Source organism: Pterocles gutturalis, unplaced genomic scaffold (genome assembly GCF_000699245.1).
Source record: "Pterocles gutturalis isolate BGI_N339 unplaced genomic scaffold, ASM69924v1 scaffold23107, whole genome shotgun sequence".
Taxonomy (NCBI): domain Eukaryota; kingdom Metazoa; phylum Chordata; class Aves; order Pterocliformes; family Pteroclidae; genus Pterocles; species Pterocles gutturalis.
The window spans coordinates 71-17,185 of record NW_010116040.1 but is presented as its reverse complement, the minus strand read 5'-3'; the positions used below and the strand labels follow the sequence as shown (position 1 = coordinate 17,185).

At 42.5% G+C, this 17,115-nt stretch overlaps 1 protein-coding gene across 2 annotated transcripts; it reads right to left on the bottom strand.

Annotated features, from left to right (window-relative positions):
- Positions 1–4,374: 4,374 nt before the first annotated feature.
- On the bottom strand, positions 4,375–14,217 carry TRA2B (transformer 2 beta homolog (Drosophila)). Of its 2 annotated transcripts, XM_010075390.1 has the most exons (7): positions 14,058–14,217; positions 13,060–13,248; positions 11,548–11,663; positions 10,292–10,375; positions 6,447–6,509; positions 5,627–5,700; positions 4,375–4,774 (listed from the first exon to the last, which is right to left on the bottom strand). In XM_010075390.1, the coding sequence occupies exons 1-7, from the start codon at positions 14,088–14,090 to the stop codon at positions 4,764–4,766; spliced, it is 570 nt and encodes a 189-aa protein (XP_010073692.1). In that variant the 5' UTR covers positions 14,091–14,217; the 3' UTR covers positions 4,375–4,763. The 2 variants fall into 2 exon arrangements, with proteins under 2 accessions (XP_010073692.1, XP_010073693.1); XM_010075391.1 differs by lacking the exon at positions 4,375–4,774 and having other exon boundaries at positions 5,619–5,700.
- Positions 14,218–17,115: the final 2,898 nt, after the last annotated feature.

Here is a 17,115-nt window from a genome sequence, read left to right as displayed (position 1 = left end):
AGAGCGGTACAGCACGCCAGCCTACTTTGTCAGGGTGAGATTATCCATCCCAAACAGCAGAGTTGATGAAAATAATTCAGAATTTGGTTGAAAAACACTTCTGTACTTTTCAAGCTGTGGGAGAATTGTTTTGCTCACTCTTTGCTGGGACACGAATGAAAATCAAATAACAATTTGGGAAACTTTCAGATCACCAGCCCTTAAAAATTGGGAATGGTGAGATCCAAGGTAACTATTGTGGCTGGGTAGTTGAATCCATAACGAGGTCTCCATTAATTACAGCTGCACAGGGGTTGAGGACAACTGAAAAATAACTTTTAAAATTTTTAAGCATGGGAACGATGGCCAGAGACAGGCAGTAGCGATGTACCAATAGCTCCTCCTCAACAAGCTCAACATTTCCCTGACTCTCCTGAAGTGATCTTGAAGGTGTGGATGCTGAGGAGCAAGGTGATGGAGCGAAGGCCAGGTGCCAGAGACCCACCCAAGCGAGCCCTACGGAGCCATACCCTGCATGGTGAAGCAGGAAGAAGAAAGGCTCAGCTTCTCTGGGCTCTGGAAGCAGCTCTGTTGGGATGGGAATACCTGCCTTCAGGCGGCTGATGTGCTGGAGCTGAAATGAGAACCACAAAACAAATGGCTTGAATCCAAATTAAAGAATTGCTGGGGAAAACTGCATTTTTTTTTATTAGGAACTCACAACCCTTCTCACACCTAGGGGACCAGGGAGATGCTGCAGGGCTGGGGAGGGGCGGTGGGACTGGACCATCACAGCGAGAAACACAAACTGACCCAGAGGAAACTCCACCTGCACATAGTGGGGAGAGCCCAGGGCTGCAACGACACCAACACAGCCCCGTTTCCTTTTTCCTCACGTGCTGGTGAAGTTTTTTTTATTTGTCCTACTCTTGCCAGGAAAGGGGGTCAGCAAAGGGCACAACATGTCCCAGCCACCCCAGCAGATGCAGGTTTCGCAGCTGGCGCGGCAGAGGACGCGTCCCTACGGCTGGCGGGATTCCTGCCCAAATTCAGGGTCTGCCGTCCCCCCTCCCCTGCGCTGAATTTCTGCGTTAGGTGCTGGCAGCGTGTCAGGACATCCAGCAGTGATTCAGAGGCGGTTTCGAAGCGCATCACATACCACAGCAATCTGTCATTCCCACGGAACAGGGTAACATGACACACGCCGGGGAGCATCTGAGCAGGGGCTGGTTCTGGAGTGACAGGCAGTGATTCAGCAGCAGGAAACACCCAGACAAAAGGCTCTTCCCCCCTGCAAGGCTCTGGCAGCACCAGAGTTGATGTTTTCCCAAACCTGAGAAACAGCTTTGAAATGGATTTTAGGGTGTACCTCGGCACGCCACCGCTCCCCAACACAATATCCTTGTTTTATTGCCGCTGCAGAGGAAAGAGGAGCCTGCCATCCAGAGCAGAATACAGCTCGGCCGCGGATGCGAGCCTTACCAGAAGGACCAGGTATTGCCGTGCGGGGAAGGAGCAGGAGGATGCTCCTCCAGCAGCAACACGCCAGTGGATGAACTCAGCTGCCAGGAACCGCACCACGAGTTGCGAAATCTTCATTTTACTAAAACATAAAAGACGCTTACCAAAGGGACACATGGTCTTGACTCCGTGTTTGTCAACCCCTGCTGAGTGATTCAAAGGAAGCATAAGACCGTGACTAAGAAAATGCGGTCAAAAGAACAGAGAGACTGCTCACTCTGTGAAGGAGGAAGGTCAGCTTCAGGGGGTGGAACTCCACCTTCACAGGGAACACCCCCGCACGTGCCCATAAGGCGAAATGTGGCACCGGAACACACTGAGTGGGGAGTGCGCTGGGATTTGGGGTGCTCTCAGCACAGGAGCAGCACTGCATGCTCCTGGGGAGGTGTAAATGGGAGTACCAACTCAGCCCTGGATGGGATGTCACCACTGGTAACAGTTAAAAATAACCACTGCTGAAATCCTGTCGTCCATTCTGGAGAGTAAAAACATCTTGTAAAAACATAAAAAGATAGAGATTTAAAAATATATCCAGGGATTTGTAAAAACCTTCCCAAGATGCCTGGTGTACTGCTGTTAGCCTTCTTCCTCGCCAGGCAGCTGCAGCAGGTCAGGCTTATTTCTTCGGTCTCTTGCCTCGTGCAATCACACGCAATTTGCCAAACTGCTTCTGAGAGCAAAAGGGGAAAGTGCTTTCTTCCCTATGCCTGTACAGAACAGTTTTTTGAGTCCAGAAACGAGTATGCCACTATACAAAAAATATTCTCACTGTAAACCGATGTGGAAAGCCCAGTGCATCTCCAACGCAATTAGATCTTAGATCTAACTGCATAGACGTGCTCTGCGGTATGAGATACACTCCGTAGGGTTTGACCAAGATCTTTTAAATCCAATGCGTAACTTAAGAGCTGAAAACCAAAATGCATGACTTGATGCTGATTGTAAAAATGAAAAATAGACTTTAGAAGCACTTAGTGAAGAACCTTAAGTGCAATTTAGCCTTCACAGGACAGCAAACAATGGGTTGATCCTGAAACAAACGGGACGTAGCTCAGACAGCACGCAAACGCTTGCCCCGCGATTACCTGGTTTTTTTGTTAGGCTGACAGGACTACTGCAGTAGCACCCACTGAATAAAAAACTGGGGGTGAAACAGGCTTACCACCGAAATCCCAACCTGCGATGGCTTTGGTGGCACTTGTCTTTATAGCCGAGTGCCATCACAGCAGCTCAAACAGGCGTGTTTTAAATTCTCTAACGAAAGGAAGACTGCAGGGGCAGGCTTCTGATCCTTCATCCTCCGGTGCAAGCCCTTGGAAGTCGTGTATGAAAACCTTCAGCTCAGTAGAACATCAGAGAACCCAACCGGGACAAGCACAAGATGGTGCTCAGAAAGAAATCAACATGATGTTATCACATAAACCCACAGTTCCTAAACCTGTGGAACACAGTGTGTGCCTGGTTTTTTTGTTAGGCTGACAGGACTATTGCAGTAGCACCCACTGAATAACAAACTGGGGGTGAAACAGGCTTACCACCGAAATCCCAACCTGCGATGGCTTTGGTGGCACTTGTCTTTATAGCTGAGTGCCATCACAGCAGCTCAAACAGGCGTGTTTTAAATTCTCTAACGAAAGGAAGACTGCAGGGGCAGGCTTCTGATCCTTCATCCTCCGGTGCAAGCCCTTGGAAGTCGTGTATGAAAACCTTCAGCTCAGTAGAACATCAGAGAACCCAACCGGGACAAGCACAAGATGGTGCTCAGAAAGAAATCAACATGATGTTATCACATAAACCCACAGTTCCTAAACCTGTGGAACACAGTGTGTGCCATCCTGCTCCTTCCTTCCATCCTGCTCCTTCCTTCCATCCTGCTCCTTCCTTCCATCCCCTTCTGATGGGGATGTTAACTGAAAACTTCCACCAAAGATCCAACTTGATCCAAAAACCAGAGCGAAACAAGAGATGATGGAGGCCGGTGACTAGAAATGGCACAGAAATGCACAAGAGCAGCTCTCTGTTCCACTCCCATACAGGAACGGGGGCAACCATCACAAAGGTCAAGAGGCTGCAGGGCCACAGGGTCCTGTAACTGCTCTTAGTCCATGGAAAAAAAAAATGTGGAAATTGCCACACAGTAAAAAAAAAAAAAGTTGAACTTCAAAAGCTGAGAGAACAGTGGCAGATGGGAGCCCAGCATCTCACTGCTCGTTTTCCAGGTCCTCCGGACACGGTCACTAGTGCAGCTACAACGCGAGGTTGAGGGAAGCTCTAGTGTGACAAAACGATTTTCAAATCTTGCACAGAATTTTCCTGTCAGTGTATGGAGTCCATGAATCGGAGCAGACAAAATGGTCCTATACTGGTGGGAAAGCATCACTTGAGAGTTATGTTGCATTTTAACCGCATACGTGGATAAAGACACACTCTTTAAAGGAGGACAATCACCAATGAAGAAAAGATAAATCGTAGTCGTCTAAATGTTATTTCATTGCCTTCTCTAAGCGTATGGCTCCCTACGCCCCTGAGGCCATCTCACTAAAGCTCTACATGTTACAGGTGACAATGTGCTAACATCTCACCCACCTCAAAGCTCAACAGCATTACCCAGAGTTTACTACAAGCCTTGCTCCACGTGTACAGTGCTGCTGAATGACATCTCTTGCTCCTGCCGCTGTACAATTTGTGCACAGACTTTTCTACGCATACAGCCTGAAGGTATTACCTTTAGAGAACAAGTACCCAGCAACACAAAACTAGGGTGAATTTTACTTCTGGGCTTTAAACTTTATGCCAGAATATATGGCGTAAGTGTTGTAATCTCTTTTCAACCCGTAACTTATACTTGGCAAAAATAAGTACGAAAAGAAAAAACAAACTTATTTTTATTTTATTTTTCACTTTTTGAAAGCTTATAACACAGGTTTTGATCTTCAGAATAACTTGGAATCAGTAGAAAAAACTAACTCAACAGTTTGTCTTTACAATAGAAACCTTTCAGGAGTCAAAATTGAGACTAAAAAAATACATGCAAAACATACTCCTTTCAAAACACAACTTGAAACAAAGCACCAAGCTACACAAATATGCAGAACAAAACAGCATTTAACATCACAGAAGTAGTCTTCATAAAAGGTGTAAAAGTCACCTATTCACTAGGCACTGTTCACTTGTTTAAACAGAGGAGACAATAAAAATATTGTCCACAAACTTGCAGTTTCAACTCAAAGGCTGTAGCTAGAAATTCTTCTACATGTCATGCTTTAATAGCGACCTGAAAGAAAAAAACAAAATACAGACACTGTTAGACTTCCAAGGTTTGACAGATTTTTAAGAGCTTCGTCTAAATTCACAGAGACTCCTCAAATCTGCATCAAATTTGGGAGCCTTATGACAAAGTCCAGCAGTCAGCCCAATTCTGCCAGCACGTTCCTTTGGGTAGACAAACCTCTCCTACACCCAGGGCTGACGTTTCAGCACAAGGAGAATTCACACTGTGCTGTTCCCTCGGTGGCAGCTCCCCTACGTATCAGTAAAAGCAGCTAAGCTTAGTTTCATTTGGACACAAGGGACAAGGGATAAACGTGAGAACAGAACCTGTTCACTCTGGATCTGTTACAAAGGGAATATGCTAGGAATGCTGGTGTGTTTTAGGAACTTGCTGCCATTGAAATGCAGCTTTATCTTCCATGCAAATAAGCAATAAAAAAAAAGCACTATCTGGACCTCAGATCAAGTTAACCTCCTCTTTAACAAGTTACGATGGGAAATTTATTTTTGGTGTTAGAACATGCAAGGCTTGGGAATTCAGTCTTGCTGTCCTGGAGGTAACCAAACTGGCAGCACACCACAAGCTCCTCAAACTCCTGTTTTAACCGAGTTTCGGATTAAAAAAAATGGTACCTCAGACTTTTCAACAAGTGGTATTACCTAGTTTATTTTTTTGCTAACTAAATATTTGCTCTCCTCAAGGTTGCCAGTTGCTCAATGAAACATTAAAGGGAACCGTGGTTCAAAAAAATCACCATGCTGAATCTGAATAGTCTTTATGGACATAAAACCCCAAAAGAAGTAGTTCAGGCAAAGTGGAAATTTGCTTTTGATATGGGAGCTCTAAACTACTTACGAGGTGAATAGGATCGAGATCTGGACCGAGATCTGTAGCCACCTCGGCTGTAATATGGGGATGGCGATCTCCTCCTGTGAAAGAAGGCAACAGAAACAATCCACTTGTTAAAGCCTGTGGCAGGTGAGCGGCAGCGGGTCTATCTGTATGCCTCTAACCCAGTCCTGGTATCAAGAGGGTACTTGGGAAAGCTAACAAGCACATCGATAGCTGATCACCACTTCTACCAGGGAACAAAGCAAAAATTTGAATTTTCTTAATATTCTTTTTATTACCAGGTCAGAGTAATATTACTATGGACTAAAAAAAATAAATTCTCTTGTATTCATGATTTGACTGTGATTTTAATGTTACAAGCCAAGAGCACCACAAACAAGCAGCGTAATCCAGATCACACCTTAACTTTGAATTGGAATTATTTGTTCTGAGATGAAGAGTTGATTTGAGTAGCAGTCACTACTACAATCAACCCCACTCCCAGCCCCCTCCAATCCAGACACTCACAAATTTTGCATTTCCTTGCCTAGTTCCACTGATCTTGTAATAAAGAAAAATCCCCATTAACTTCTTGGCATAAAACACAAGTTTTTCCTGTGCAAAGCTGCCCTAATATGTCCCTATACTAATCTCACTCCTTTGCCTAGTGATGAGGGAACCTTTAAACCCAATTCCACTGCTCACTGAAGAGCTGCCAGCACTTAGCATCCACCCAGTTTCTGTTAACGTGTTTAAAGACAATCTAGACTTTATTCATAGAATACTCAAAAAATACCATGTATAAGTGGCTGCTGACCAGCCACTGAAAGCTTTCCTATCATACCTGTAAAACTGATCCCTGTCTTGAACAGCTCTCCATCCTCCTCCTCCACCGCCACCACCTCCTCTGTGAATACAAAAGCAGAATGACTTTTCAGAATTTTAAAAATAAATCAAAAGCTCACTGTACAAGCAAAAAGCATCATCAAGCTTAAGAAAATGATGTGGAGCCAAGAAACCCTTGGTTTCTATACCGGATAATGCTAAACTACTTCACTATGTTCATTTTTATGTATTCCTGGAATGAGCTGGCTAAACTCGGTGTAAAGGAACAGTTAAACAGTTAAGAGAGCTCATGCTCCAGCTGACTAATATTGTATTTTGCGATGTCATACTCTCCAACAAGCAGCAATTTAAGATCAGGACATAGCCTTCGCTTCTAAGACCACTTCTATTCTCAGATGCTTACCCATTGGAGGTAAGCAATTGTATTTATTTTTTTTAAAGTAGCAAGATCAATTCACTGTCCTGAGGAAAAAGCCGATTCCAAGGTGGAAGCAGGGAGAAAACCCCATCCCCTTCTATTTTAACACTTCACAATCATGTTTGAACAAGGGCATTTAAAAACTGTGGTACAAGTTCTCCTTGTATAGAAGCTGTCTAGAACTGCAACAATACATGATGGTATTTAACAGTATTAAGTGGTGAGCTGGTGCCTCCACAGATTTAGACACAGCAAAGCATTACTGGGAGGAGACCTAATCTTAAATTTGGATGATGGAACAGTCACTGCCACAGATGTCTCACAGCAGCTCAAAAAGGCTGTAAATCATATGAGAGACAAAGAAGCCCCAAAACACACCACCACACTTTCAATCAGCAGGTCTCCTTCTTGAGTCATTTTTGAAGTCTTTTCCATTTGGTAGCTAGCCAGTGTGCACCTTGTTTCATTTTGTTAAGTTATTCTTCAGTGTACAGATACTTTTCCAGGCAAGATTAAGCATCCCACAGCAATGGGGAGGAATTAAAAGTTTTAACATGCTAATTCCCATCTGAAATGGTGTTTCCTTTAAGGCTTCGCTGCACAGAGGGCAAGGAAGGGAAAACACACAGAGCAATTGTTACCAATTCATTTTCTAGGGCGGAGTACTAGTATGCAATGCTCTACTGCATCTTTAACAATTCTAACTTTCCCTTCCTCAAGGAAGCACTCATGACATACACACCACTACTCTCTCTCCCTCAAAACACCAATATGATGAGAAAGTATGTATCTAACCTGGGCAGACCTGATATTTGTGTAGTAGCCATGCATAAACCATTTGTGGCTCACTTCCACCCTTTCAATATCTACTATGAAAAGACATTCTGAAGGTTCTGCAGTGAGTGTTAAAACACTGGGGTGGGGTTTTTTGTTTTTTTTTGAGGGTGTGGTGGTTTTGTTTTGTTTTTTAAGATAGGAAATAGAAATCATCCTTGCTGGAACTGTCAATACTCTGAGCGCGTCCAGGCCAAAACCCTAGTTCACAACAGACATGGGAAGGGAGACTGTGCAGGAAGGTCAGAACACCCGGCACGTGACTGCCTAAAGAGCTGGACTGAAGCACGGCCGTGAATTCTGATGTGTCACACCCAGACTAGTACACTAGCTGAAGCAGCCCATCTTCTCACATCACTTCCTACTAGTCTGCTCTTCCTCAGCCAACGCATGCCCTCTGCTTTACGTTCAATCCCTATCACAGTCTGCAACTCTTCTCACTAGCACGTGCCCAGAACTGATGGAATTACAACTTCTGATAACATTTTACAAACACCTGAGCCACTGTTCACTCGAACACTGTTCATGTTCTAGCACTTAAGCACTAAAGACTTGGGGTCATGCCATCCCCTGAACACGGAATTAATTAAATTTAAGAACACGCAAGCAAGAAAACAACAGATTTCAAGGACAACCAGCACACCCTGACTGGCCCTTTACGAATGAAAAGGAAATCTGTATTATGAAGCGAGAGAAGACTGATAGTGTAGAACTCTTGAACACCGCATAGCTCCCTATCTTTTGCTGGTCTTTCTATACCTCTGCCATTTTCATAAAATCCATATAAAAAAAGGAAAGTGGGAAAAGCAAGCTAGAAGCACCACTTCACAGACTGGTTAGGAGGTGATGTTGCAAGGCTTCGCTGTTCCCCAGTGCTCTGGCGAGCCACTTCAGGTAATTTAGATTTCAGTTTATTATTTTTAGTTCATTAAATGAGACATGGATACGTTAACTATCCAAAGCAAGTTTTTACACCTTGTGCTCTGAAACAAACTGGAAGTTTGGTCGAAGAGCTGCTTTTGGATCACATCTACCTCCTATGAAATCCTATAGAGAAGTGCTGGCAAGATGGAAACCAACACGTTTTGGTTCTTGTATGCCCACTATCAACTTCAGATTTGAGCTGCTACAGTTCTCCAAGACGTTCAACCACCGCTGTTTCAAGAAAATGGATTGTTAGAGGCAGAGAAGGACCCTATCGACCGCTTCCTGGAAATGTGAGCAGAACACTTGTGTGTCCCACGCTCACTGTGACGATGCAGAGCACCTTGGTCCCCTCCCTGTCCCCAGCACCACTGAAGGGCTATAGAAGCAAGGGACATGATTTAAATGATGACAGCGAGGTAGAAAAGGGAGAAACAGGCTGCAAGGAATGCCAACAGCCTGGGAAGGAGAAACAGCAGCTGCAAGTAACAGGAGGGGAAGGAAGAGATACCTGCCCTCCCTCACTGACAATGACCGCACAGCTATCAATAGAAGCATAAAGATAATTTCTTCTACGCCTAGAAAGCAACGCAAGAGTACACTGCAAGCTGAGATCACAACTTATTACTTCCTTTGTCTCTGAGCTATAATGTGACAACGCAATTTGATCGCGTGTATTTCCATCAGGGACAACCATAAAGCCACTCAGTGCTGATGCACTTAAGCTTTGCAAACTGCTTGGGAAGTACTACTGCAGAATTCTGCAACTACAAGAATGTTTGGTAATTGCAGACAGAAAAAAACGAACTCTTATCTTTGTGCCCCAGAATTGTTGAGGATTTCACAGGGGACAAGCCTTGTTGACAGTCTTAACAGGGAATGCAGAAGACAAACTAGCTCTATCACCAAAAGCAATTATGTACCAGCCATGTTTTCAACAGATTTTGCATCAACTTTACTAGCCCTCCGACAATGTACATCGCCACCTAAATATTCACCTCTTTCAGCTAACTACGACGCTGTCGATCACAAAAGTTTAGACTCAAGAGAGACAGAAATAGGAGTTGCAAGTCCTTCAAGTAAAACACAAGCATCCAACCTAACAGAGTAAGTAAAAAAAAGCTTTTTAATGCAAATGTCCAATGCAGAACAGGTCATGTTCCAATCCCTGATTCCTTATTTCTGGTAACATTTGAGGTGCCGTAACTATTAGTAAAGGATACTGGTGACCACTGAAACTTCCCACTTTTCGTCTACTACATTACCAACTCAAATATTAGATCTGCATCTGTATTCCCACCATTTCAATGCTAACCAATGAACCAACCAAAGATTCTTTTAAAATAAGAGTATAGAGAACATACTTACTTTGTTTTTCAAAACATAATGCAGATAAAAAAACCAAAACATTATGGACTATCTCATGCCAGAGGCTAGACTTCGAAGTATTTCTCAGTCTGACCCATCTGATTTGTACTGAGCAGTCATTTTGGTAGATTTCATTGTGACACTTCAAAATTACAGCAAGAGCAAAAATATTTTGGCATACATATGTAGGATGAACTGCTTAACACTTCTACAGCTAGAAATGTTGATGAGAATGCCAGCTAGAAATGTTGATGAGAATGCAGAGTTTAAAAAGCAGAATACTACAAACACTGCCTCACCTGTATGATCTGCTGTAATAGTCACGATCGTCATACCCTCTATCATACCCTCTGTCATAGTAATCTCGTCGTCGTGAGCTGCCACTACATGCAGTAAAAGAGAATTACATGTAATAAAATATAAAACATTGATATTGTTTGCAGTGCTTTTCAGTAGGCGTACAGTCAGTCAAGTATTCACCATTTTAACTGGGTTATATTATTACCTCACATCCTCACAGTTGAAATCATTATGAGCACTCCTACTTCCCCATCCGTGCAGATGGAAACAGAACTACTCAAATAATTGCTTTTTTAAACGCTTGAACTGTAAGACAGCTACCTTCCTCCTTGGTCTCAAACCTCTTAACCTTTTGATATCACAAGCATATGAGAAATTCCATTCTGTGACAACTCTTAATTCACTTTTAACTCTCAGAAAGCTCCTTTTGGAAGAACTTTCTCATAAAAAAACCAAACCTGCAGCCTCAACACATCGACTACATAACCACCAGAACCATAAGCTAGAAGTCCTGGGAAAACAATTGAGAAACAACTTGGGAAACCAATTTACATTTTTGTCAACTTTACATCAAAAGTGTACTCTGTGGATAGGGCAAACTGCACCACGCAGCTACTCAACTAGTATTTGGTAATTCACTCTTGAAAACTTAATTAATATTTGAAGATACATAGGACAACAACTTAAAATAATTCAGAAATTGTAAAAACAAAAAAATTTACTGTAGACTTATTTAAGTGTTTAGACAGCTCACGTCTGGGCTGCATAACTAAGGAACACAGGTTTCTGCTCACTGTAATCCAGACTGACCCTAGAGCACTCGCTGACAAGCACTATATAAATTAACCCCTCCTATCTACAGAGCTGGAAAGATGGGCGTTACTACCGATAGCTGTCCACATTTAGGTTTTGTTTTTTTTAAATAAGAGCCTCCTTTATCAGTTGAGTTCTTTAGTTCTCAGAAGCTTTGTCAGATAACCACAGTGTTGGCACAGCTCTTGGTAAGGAGACTTTAAAAAAAAAACCACCATAATTAGGCATCAAAAGCAATTTTTGTATTTCAGTTTCTAGTACTGAAACATTCACATACCGTACAGCTTTCAGAACAGTAAGTTAATGCAAAAACCTGATAAACTAGGGAAACCACACAGAAGTGAGTCTCTCAGAGGGGATACAGAACAGTTTTTAAGAAAACACAAGACAATTAATCATATCCCATACTGGTTCGGAAAAAAACACCCCATGGATAACTTACTAAGTGGGTCTTCCCATATAGATTCCAGGGGTAGGTGTGTGAGGTCTTTTTGTTATGGAGAAGTCTACTCGGATCCTTCTTCCATCCAGCTCCATTCCATTCGCACGTTCCTTTGCCTAAACAGAGTGAAAAATACAATTAGCTGTAGGCATGAAATTTATTACCAACACAAGTTTCTAACCACTGATTCAAGTACCAGACTCCTAAAATGGCTCAGTTCGGATTCATGTCTAAGTTTCACTTATGCCTTACACGTAACACCGAACCTAAACTGTAAGACATTCAAGGCCAGCTGGATATAAGCTTCAGTAACCACTTAAAATGTGACTTAACAGCATAAGCAGCCTGATAGAAACATGATGTAACAATGGTTTCAGTACCTGTTTCTAACATGATTAAAAGAAATCTTTGAACATGCTTACGTAGGGAGATTTAACTACTCCAACACAACATAAAGCAAAGCATTTAGAAGTTAACAAAAGAGCACTGTTTTGGTTTTTTTTTTTTTTGCCACTACATCCTCAAAACCTACCATAACCTTGAACACAGCAATATCCGAGTCATAAGTAAACCTGAAGTAAAAAACCCCCAAACCATTGCTTTTTTTTTTCTGCGAAGCAGCAGGACTTACATCCAAAGCTCCAACCTAACAAGGAAGTCTTCATACCAAATTTGTAAAAGATTACACTAGAGACTTTAAGTAGCAGAACTTATGCAGAATATAAGCCTAGTTACAGCCCATAAGCACACTGCTCTCCAAGGGCCGGTCTGAGTGTACAACTCCCTGTTCATTCTATAGCACTTGTAAGCACCAACCCTGTAATTTGTTACGCAGTATTGACACTGCTTCAATTTATTGAATCCCTTAGGGTTTCCCATGGACATGTGCAGGGACCAAAAATCCATGGTATGTTTGCCTGGCCTTTTATTTTCAGAAAGACTCCTTCTCTTCCCTCTCCCCCCCAGTTTCAGACTGAAGCACTAGAAGCCAGCAGAATGCACGCTAGCGCTCCTATAGAGAGCTCCAAAACGGCCATGTGGCCCACTCTGAACGTGCCTGCTATTAAAGATCACAGGCAAAGTTAGGGGGAACTCTCATTTCATAATTAGAAAGCCTGTGTTTCTATTTCCTTCTTCTTGTTGGTGTGGTTTTCTCTATGGCTAGTCTGAAGTTTGCTTTTGTGAATTATCACACAGCTCAGGCTGCATGGGGAGCAGTATTCATGTCCCTTTACTCCCTCCTCTGATGCGCAGTACTCTTGAACTAAGGCTGACATTTATTATGAGGTGCCAGGTATTTTTTAAGCCCTGAGAAGGCAGGGAAGAGAAGATACCGTGGACTAGCTTGCATTATGATTACTCCATATAAGCAAAAGGATTTAACTTTAAAGGTTCCTACACCATTTTTAACATCAAACAGTGGACTTCTGCAGCCTATATCCCATTACAGAATACACATTCCAGCAATGGAAAACACAGCAAACATGCCATATATTCTCTACTCCAACCTACTTCCTTAGCATCCTCGACGTTTTCAAAGTAGACAAATGCAAATCCTCTTGAACGCCGAGACTGCTGATCATACACGATGGAAACATCGGCAATTGGACCATACTTGGAGAAAACTTCTCTCAGATCTCTTTCTGTGGTGTACAGACTCAATCCAAACACACCAAGACAGCAATTTGGGTCAGGATTTGCCTAAAGGAAGGGACAGATAGGTAAGTATTAGAATAAAATTGCTTGTATTTGCAGTACAAGGTATTTCTCAAGTTGTGAGTGTCAGAGCTCCAAGCCAAAACAACAAAAAGATGCTGCTGAGATTCAGGTTAGGTTAACTTGCTAACAGACACCGTTACAATCAAACCTATAGATACGCAAGCCTTCTTTCACAAACACTCTTCACATTTCTCAAGGTGTTGTACAAACTACAGTTACAGCACATAATAGATACTGTATTTTAAAAGCTTCCCTTCAAAGGCCAGCTTATGGCTGTTGAATGTGGAGATATATATACACGCACAGAGGCCTGGATCACATCTTCCTCTGTGTTACCACTTTCCCCCCCTCTACTTTAGCATGAGCTGCACTGTGTTCAGCCACCTGAGCCTGTGAAGGAGGTAAAAGCAAGCTGGTTTGCATGCTCACTCAATAAAGACACCATCAAAATAGCTTTTAATGAAATATTTTCCCAGGCTTTCGATTCAAGAAAACCACAGATGTTTCTCCCTCCTAATTCTACCCCCATCCTTCCCTGCATACATTCGCTCGTTTATTACAGCAAGTACAGGACAACAGCCTGCACTGGTAGCACTTCTAAAAGCACCTGTTAAAAACCAAACAAGACACCCCCACCCCACAATCCTAAGCAAACTTATGGAGAGCCATGGGTTATCAAAAGCCAAATGAGAATTAACCTCAAAAATATATTTTAAATAGACCCGAGCAGGAAGCAGAATGTTCTTCTGGAAAACTCTAATTAATTAATTCAGTGATTTGAGGATGCATACCCTGTTTCCAATATGACGTCTGCGAGTAGACATGGGTGAATGGCTGTGACTGTGTCGTCGCCGATAATCCCGACTGTAAGACCTACTTCTGGATCTCCTATGGGAGCGGGAACGAGAGCGTGATCTTGTGTAGTGTCTACGGGAACTCCTCCTTGATCTAGATCTGAGGAGAAAAAAGAAAAAAGTACAGTGTTGGGTTTGTTTGGGCTTTTTAACCCTTCAAGATACAAAAAGCCCAAATAACCATTTTCTGAAAACCTGCAGTACCACACGATTCTGCGATAATCAATTCAGTCTAAAACTTTACTTTTTACTAAAACGTTACAATTAGATTACTGTAGATGCTCTCAGAGCATTTCTACTGCAGAACAGGAACCTCAACTTCCATTTCAGTTAGCTTTTAAGTCCCCAGTAGCTTTTAACTTTCTCCATCAAGGCTATCTTGGCTTGACAGAGTATATGCTTAGAATATTCACAGCATTTACAATAGCATTTAAGTAAAATTAGCTGGGGTGGCCTAAAAAACCCATAAAAGCAGCTGCTGGTGGTGGAACGGGGTATATACGACTTAACATAAAGCATACCCGACTGCAGAGGTGCACAGTTCTGCTTATTCTAGCACTCAGAAGAGCAGTGCTTTCAGTGATGCTGAAAACCAAATATACTTTTCACACAGTGCATAATCACAAGCACAGAAGTCTGGCAAATGCCCCTGAACAGTATTTCAACAGTTATTTAACATTAGTTGTTCATGAATGTTTACATGTTCAGACTTCAAGTGTATTTAGGTGAAGGTTTAACTGCTCCCTAACTTCAGGCCAGGCCTCCTCAGAACAGTTCCAGAAATGTTTTCTGAGAGCACTAGATCTGTGGAGATGAGGTTCTGAAACACTTCAATTCCTTCCACTAAACCCTCAGCCCTCCCAACACAGACAGTCTCCGCTGAAAAGCTGGGCAGGCACTTAAACTGGAATATTATACATCTGAGCTTGGTCTGATGGGAGTCACTGAATAACCTGCCTTCCACGCAACTGCAAAGAAAATTGCTGCAAGGCTAAGAAGTGCAATAAACAGTTTAAAATGCAAAGGCTCTTAGTCATAAATTGTTAATCTTCAGACTCCTGTTTGTGTCTTAAATGTCCTTCCTCTTGTTTGTGGAAGCCAAGGTAGTTGAGCACCAACCGAGACTGTAAGCCACCATCGTTGCACGACCGTGTTTCCCAGTAACACCACCACTACGCTGGCACGAACGAAGCTCTGAACCTGAACCCATATTTACTCCTGAGCATTTAACAGCTTCTTCCAGTGTCAGGATTTCTCACTAGGTAAGTCTCACCAGACAGTCAAACTGCACGATATACTCTGTATGTTACAGGCCTCCTAAAAAAAAATGCCTTCAGCCTCATCAGAGGTGAGCCAGGCAAGTTTTGTCTTCCTCAACTTGAAACATATACACATGTTCAGGAGAAATGACTTCAGCATGTCCCGTTACAACACTTCTAACGACTTATTTGGAAAGAATAAATTATTTTTGGCAACAGAAAGTAAAAAAAGAAGATAACTTCCCTAAGGCAGGGAAGATAGTATAAGACAAAATTAATAATAGTAAAAAAAAAAAAGAAGTTCAACACATGCATACAGCTACATTTCAACCACTGACGTAGAAAATAAAGGAAGGCAAACACAGAGCTGGTATTCCAGGTAACAGAATGCACCCAGCATACCGAACAAGAGCTGGACACTTCTAAACCAGGCAATCCATTAAGTGAGAGAACAAGGCTTATTTTAAATAGGCAACGCTTATATTGCTGCCTTAAATGTCATACTGCCATTATTCTCCTTTCCTGGAAAGCCACCGCAGCTGAAAATCCTATTCCTTCATTAAGAATTGTTTAGACTTCACAGAGTCAGCCAAAGATAACAAACTTGCTATGCTGCTGATGAAAACTTCAATCAAAACAGCTTTTAAGATCAAATATATCCACAACCCAATGGATAAATATGCCAGGACACAGATTTGTTCCCAAATCAAGTTTGCATTACAAAGCTGGTAACTCAAAAATACATTTGCAACAGAAACTACAAAGAAACACGAAAGTTCTCACAAGGTTATTTCTCTGGTGAGAGCCAGAGTCAGATGACCTACTCATGATCACATCCAAATGTGTGACGGCTCTGAACAGACAGAAGTATGTTGGCTCTAAATACGTGCCTGGACACAAAATTCTGCCCATATCTGCTAATGAACCCTCTTAACTCTGCAATATACTTCCAGTATCTCCAGCCATAGGCATTATTAAGACAGCTGTTACATGCTCAGGAAGCTGGGGCAGTCACAAGCTTCTACCTTTGCTCATCAAAAAGTCAGTCAGTTCCCAGGGTATTATTTAAAGGGTGATGTCTTGGAAATGATTTGCCAGGTCTGTAATAAATTCTAGATCTTGTATTGGCTTCTTCCAGTATTTTATACAACTTGTGATTGCATTTTATGCAGTGTTATGGTTATTGTGCAAGTGAGAAACACAGTGCTTTAAAGAGCGTGGAATCCCCAGGGGTTATGGATTAAGGTGCAGAAGGACATGCTGGGCTGGGTCCTGACTGGCTCTTAGTTTAAAATTAAAAGTATCCCCAAAGGTGTTTTCTAGTCTCCATCCTCTGAGGTTTTCAAAACCCAACTGGATAAAGGCCCGAGAACATGATATGAGCCCAGAGCTGACTCTGCCTTTAGCAGGATTTTGCACTGGACCCTTCCTCAGCTGTCCTATGAATCTCTCACTACAAGCAATTCCAGAGGTCACTCCAATTTCGTACTGTAAAAAGCAGTATTACTCTACCAAGTATATATTCATTTAATTTCACATTTGTTCTTGCACTAGAGGGACTGCCAAGCGCACGATCTGACACTTGTGACTGGGCCTGAAGTACACACAAAAACCAGCCAAATCCTCTGCTGTCAGAATTTCCCAAGTATTTTCCTTCTTGCAAAAGCCTTTCAAACTGATCACTTTGATCACACAAGGAGATCTAAACACAGTTATTTGTTAGTGTTTTCCATTAT

Bases quoted from the DNA above. Each gene is read 5' to 3' on its own strand.
- TRA2B (XM_010075390.1), bottom strand. From the start codon at position 14,090: ATGTCTACTCGCAGACGTCATATTGGAAACAGG. The intron at 10,376-11,547 runs GTAAGTTATCCA...TACTGCATGTAG, and splicing joins TATATGGGAAGACCCACTTA to TGGCAGCTCACGACGACGAG. The intron at 6,510-10,291 runs GTGAGGCAGTGT...TTGTATTCACAG, and splicing joins TATTACAGCAGATCATACAG to AGGAGGTGGTGGCGGTGGAG.